Here is a 5,000-nt window from a genome sequence, read left to right on the forward strand (position 1 = left end):
AAAGTGGGAGGAGTTCCCTTTTTTTCGGTAACTCACAATCGGGCTTGTGTTGTTCTTGGCCTGTCTAGAGGCAATGCTGAAGGTGTGGCGTCACTAGGAGGGCACAGCCTGGATACCAACAAGCACCAGGAGCATTTTCAATTTGTGGAGTACGGCATGCTCCTCTCCAGATAGTTTGTTGTCTTCTTGTGTTCTTCACAAGTCTGTCTTCTTGGGTTTGGGTGCTCTTTAGTCCAAGGTATAGTACTTCCAGGATCAAAAAATGAGAATAAATTCTCTGACTAAGGCACTCCAAATGAAAATGTCTTTATTAATATGAAAGGTCCTACATGGACATATTAAAAACAAGGCCCACGCGTAGCGGTGTAACGGAGGCTAACTAGCACAGAGTTGGCGTGGAACGTTGGTAAACCTCCCTCCGATAGCCTCATACAGTCTCGTGCCGTTGGGCCGAGAGACTAGTCTCTTGGCCCAGCGGTATCGTACTGTGTCTCTCATTGCCGAATCGTTGTAGTTGACGAGGTCGCACGTTCGATCCCCGAGGGGGGTGAACAGGTGCAAGATGACCTCCGTCACAGTGGTGCCGTATGACCCGGGATGGGAGTGAGGTTTAAGGGGGAGAGTGTAACGGAGGCTAACTAGCACAGAGTTGGCGTGGAACGTTGGTAAACCTCCCTCCGATAGCCTCATACAGTCTCGTGCCGTTGGGCCGAGAGACTAGTCTCTTGGCCCAGCGGTATCGTACTGTGTCTCTCATTGCCGAATCGTTGTAGTTGACGAGGTCGCACGTTCGATCCCCGAGGGGGGTGAACAGGTGCAAGATGACCTCCGTCACAGCGGCATGAGTGCCTTCTTCAGGGCAAGCACCAGGAGCAATTTGGAGTGAAGGACACATCGATGGGGTCAGGTATGTCTGGGTTGTAACCTGCAACCCTCCATTTGCCATACAAGCTCCTCTACCCCCTGAGCCACCACAGAGCAGGGCTTTCAACCGTTATTTTTTTCCAAACGTTCCGTTCCGAACAGAAACGGAATTATAACGTTTCTGGTTATGAGTTCCACCAATAAACTGACGTTCCCGAACCGGTTAGAACAAAAAAATATTGTTCCCGGAACGGTTAATTTCGTTCCTGTCAGCTGATTACTCCCCATAGGCCTAACTGACGTTAATTAACCAAGAAAGACGGAAGTGCAAATGAGTCAGCCTACTTCCAAACTGTTTATTCAAGTGGATGAAAAGAATATCCTCCAGAATTTTGTCATTCAGGGACGACCTAAGCGGAGAATAAACCTCAATGATGAAAATACGCGTTCCATTCTGACTTGGGTCACGAGGAGCGCTATGATGGACATTGTGAGTTTGTGCATATTTGAAGCACCCATGGATGCCCAATAACGTTGAACATTCTCAGTGCGCTCTACACGTGCTTCTCTGCAATATCTTACAATGATGAAATGGAAACGTTGCCCTTTTGTATGACAGTGGTTTCTCTTATTTAAGATGTGGAGTGGAGACTTTGTAATCCACAGCTCCCTCTCCATTCAGTCAGAGAATGACTGATGTCACAGGCACGTGCGCAGGAAAATAATTACTTTTTTTTTTTTGAGGAACGGTATTAACCGGAATTAACCGGTTACCATTATTTTTAAATAAGTGTTTCCGTTCCAGAACATAAAAAATAATAACGTTTCCGATTTCGTTTCTGTTCCCTGTAAAATACAAAAAGTTTCTGGTTTTCGTTTTCGTTCCTTGAACCGGTTCAAAGCCCTGCCACAGAGTACCTTAAACTCGTGTGTGCAACTCACCCCATCCTCATCCTCGATGATGTCATTGCCTATGGAAGCCAGCGTGGTCCATTTGCAGTTGTTGGTGGACCTGACTGCACACCGCTTATGGGCTTTGAACTTGCACACTGCAGAGGAAGCAGAACCGGGAGGAAAGGATAAAGACTAACTGAGCAACAGGCTTAGTGTGTGCGTGTGTGTGTGTGTGTGACTGCATGCATGTATGTGTGTGAGTCCTCATACCTTCGCAGGAGAGCCCATGGGAGGTGTGTGTGTGTGTGTGAGAGAGTGTGTGTGTGTGTGTGTGTGTGTGTGTGTGTGTGTGTGTGTGTGTGTGTGTGTTGTGTGTGTGTGTGTGTGTGTGTGTGTGTGTGTGTGTGTGTGTGTGTGTGTGTGTGTGTATGATTGCTACTGTGTGTGCATGCGTGCTTCATACCTTCGTAGGAGAGCCCATGGCAGGTGTGTGTGTGTGTGTGTGTGTGTGTGTGTGTGTGTGTGTGTGTGTGTGTGTGTGTGTGTGTGTGTGTGTGTGTGTGTGTGTGTGTATGACTGCTACCATGAGTGCATGCATGCTTCATACCTTCGCAGGAGAGGCCATGGGAGGTGTGTGTGTGTGAGAGAGAGTGTGTGTGTGTGTGTGTGTGTGTGTGTGTGTGTGTGTGTGTGTGTGTGTGTGTGTGTGTGTGTGTGTGTGTGTGTGTGTGTGTGTGTGTGTGTGTGTGTGTGTGTGTGTGTGTCTCTCTCTGTCTCTGCATCTCTCTCTTTCTCATATCTGTGTGTGTCCCCATGTCTCTCTCTTTTTCTGTGTGTGTATGTGTGTCTCTCTCTCTCTCTCTCTATCTTTGTGTGTGTGTGTGTGTGTGCGTGCGTGCGTGCACTTTGTGTGTGTGTGTGTGTGTGTGTCTGTCAGTGAGTCGTCATACCTTCGCAGGAGAGGCCATGGGAGGTGACTCCGGGCAGGGCGTCCCTGCAGACGTTGCAGAAGGTGGGCCTCGCGTGGGAGCAGGCGTACCAGTTATGCATCCCAGAGAAGTGCTCCATGTTAAACTGACTGGCCTGGGAAACACACACACAGGAAACACATGACATGCACAATATGCATCATTCATTAGGACAAACTTGGTACCTGGCAGAGGGCAGCCATGGGTAAGTGGTAGGGAAGTCATGGGTACGCGGTTAGGCCGTCAGACTTTTAAGCCCAGAGGTTGCCGGTTCGACTCCCGGCCCGGCAGGATGGTGGGTGGGGGGAGCAATTAACCAGTGCTCTCCCCCCCATCCTCCTCCATGACTGAGTTGACCTGAGCATAAATGTAATTTCGTTGTGTGCAGTGTTCACTTGTGTGCAGTGGAGTGCTGTGTCACAACGACAATGGGAGCCGGAGTTTCCCAAGTCTGCTTTTTTCTCTTGGCTGTTCCTGCCCTCAAGAAGTGGAAGAGGCGTACTCACACTATCGCCTAATGCAGGGGTATTCAATTAAATGTCAACGAGGGCCAGTTTTTCAAATTCCTCCCGGTAAAGGGGCCGAACTATACATATGTATTATGGTTGCCGACTGTCAATGAAAAAAATACGGGACACTTCATTGGGGTGGGGGATCCTCCCCCAGAAAATTTCGCATTTCTTAGATGTAATGTCCTACATTTTAACGTCCTGTGTCCTGTTTCAGCTCGATACGGAACCCATACCTTTATCTCTAAATTCCGAAAAAAGATTCCGTATTTCAAGGGGCTTGTGGGGGGCCAGAACCTTGCTGTCCACGGGCCGCATCAGGCCCCAGAGCCGCCATTTGAATAGCCCTAATGATTCTCACAGTGTTTAACTGGGTGCTGAATCCCGCATGAACCATAAAAGAATGAAGGAAGCGAAAGACAGCACTCTTCAGGTTTTTTCGCCCACTAATGTTTCGGGCAGAGCCCTTTCTCAGCGTGTAATGCCGATTGCCATTACAAACTCTCTCTCACACACACACACACACACACAAACATGCACACACACACACACACACACACACACAAACATGCACACACACACACACACACACACACACACACACACACACACACACACACACACACACACACACACACACACACACACACACACCATCAGGTCCATGTTTCCCACACACACACACACACACACAAGCACGCACACACACACACACACACACACACACACACACACACACACACACACACACACACACACACACACACACACACACACACACACACACACACACACACACACACACACACACCATCAGGTCCATGTTTAACAGACAGACAGACAGACAGACAGACAGACAGACAGACAGACAGACAGACAGACAGACAGACAGACAGACACACCCACACCCACACCCACACCCACACACAGGGGCTGTTGAGTTTCAGTTCCATATTGCGGCATAATGACCACATAGCTATAGTGAAGTCCTGATCCCTTTGCCAGTCAGTTCCAGTGTTGCCAGATTGGGCAACTGGGCTGCTTGGGATGGAAGTCTTCGTTTAAAAACAGGAAAATTTGGCAATTTTTCCCCATTTTTTTCTGCAGTTTTGTGCCCATAGGAATCAATGCAATTAGTTGAAATTGGGTGGAATTTAGCGCATTTTGGCGGTTTTTGAGAACCTTTTGGGCGGGATTGATCAGAGACATCTGCAGATACATTGGTCAGTTCCCTTCCCGCCACAGTGCTATTTAAAACACAGTGCACTGTCTGAGCAGGCCACGAAAACTTCCTGGATACACGCAATGTTTTTATTGAAACTGTGTAAAATAAGGAACTCCTTTTGATACTTTTTTTTGTGTGTTGCTGTGTGTGCGTGTGTGTGTGTGTGAGAGAGAGAAAGCGATACTTTTCATGGTGACATGGCAAATCTGTTGGGATAAAAAAAACTTTTGGGATAAAAAAAAATCTGTTGCGATCTGTTGTGTGCGTGTGGCAGAGGTCACTAGTTTGAGTGTGTGTGTGTGTGTGTGTGTGTGTGTGTGTGTGTGTGTGTGTGTGTGTGTGTGTGTATATGTGTGTGTGTGTGTGTGTGTGTGTGTGTGTGTGTGTGTGTGTGTGTGTGTGTGTGTGTGTGTGTGTGTGTGTGTGTGTGTGTGTGTGTGTGTGTCTGTGTGTGTACTGTGCTAACCTCACAGGTTTCCCATTTCTGCACTGACTTGAGTGCGCTGATCCAGTCCTCCATATCCTTGCGGTTCTCAGCAC

The 5,000-nt window shown here is 48.2% G+C and overlaps 1 protein-coding gene across 1 annotated transcript in view; it reads right to left on the reverse strand.

Annotated features, from left to right (window-relative positions):
* The window catches only part of si:dkey-172j4.3 (diacylglycerol kinase eta), a 62,630-nt gene that overhangs the window by 57,599 nt on the left and 31 nt on the right, over window positions 1-5,000 (reverse strand). The window contains exons 1-3 of the mRNA XM_063193670.1: window positions 4,927-5,000; window positions 2,709-2,841; window positions 1,807-1,913 (exon numbers count right to left, since the gene is read on the reverse strand). The exon at window positions 4,927-5,000 is cut by the window's right edge and continues 31 nt beyond it. Coding sequence (XP_063049740.1) covers window positions 1,807-1,913; window positions 2,709-2,841; window positions 4,927-5,000 — 314 coding nt within the window. The remainder of the gene's footprint in view (window positions 1-1,806; window positions 1,914-2,708; window positions 2,842-4,926) is intronic.

This window comes from Engraulis encrasicolus, unplaced genomic scaffold (assembly GCF_034702125.1).
Source record: "Engraulis encrasicolus isolate BLACKSEA-1 unplaced genomic scaffold, IST_EnEncr_1.0 scaffold_51_np1212, whole genome shotgun sequence".
NCBI lineage: Eukaryota > Metazoa > Chordata > Actinopteri > Clupeiformes > Engraulidae > Engraulis > Engraulis encrasicolus.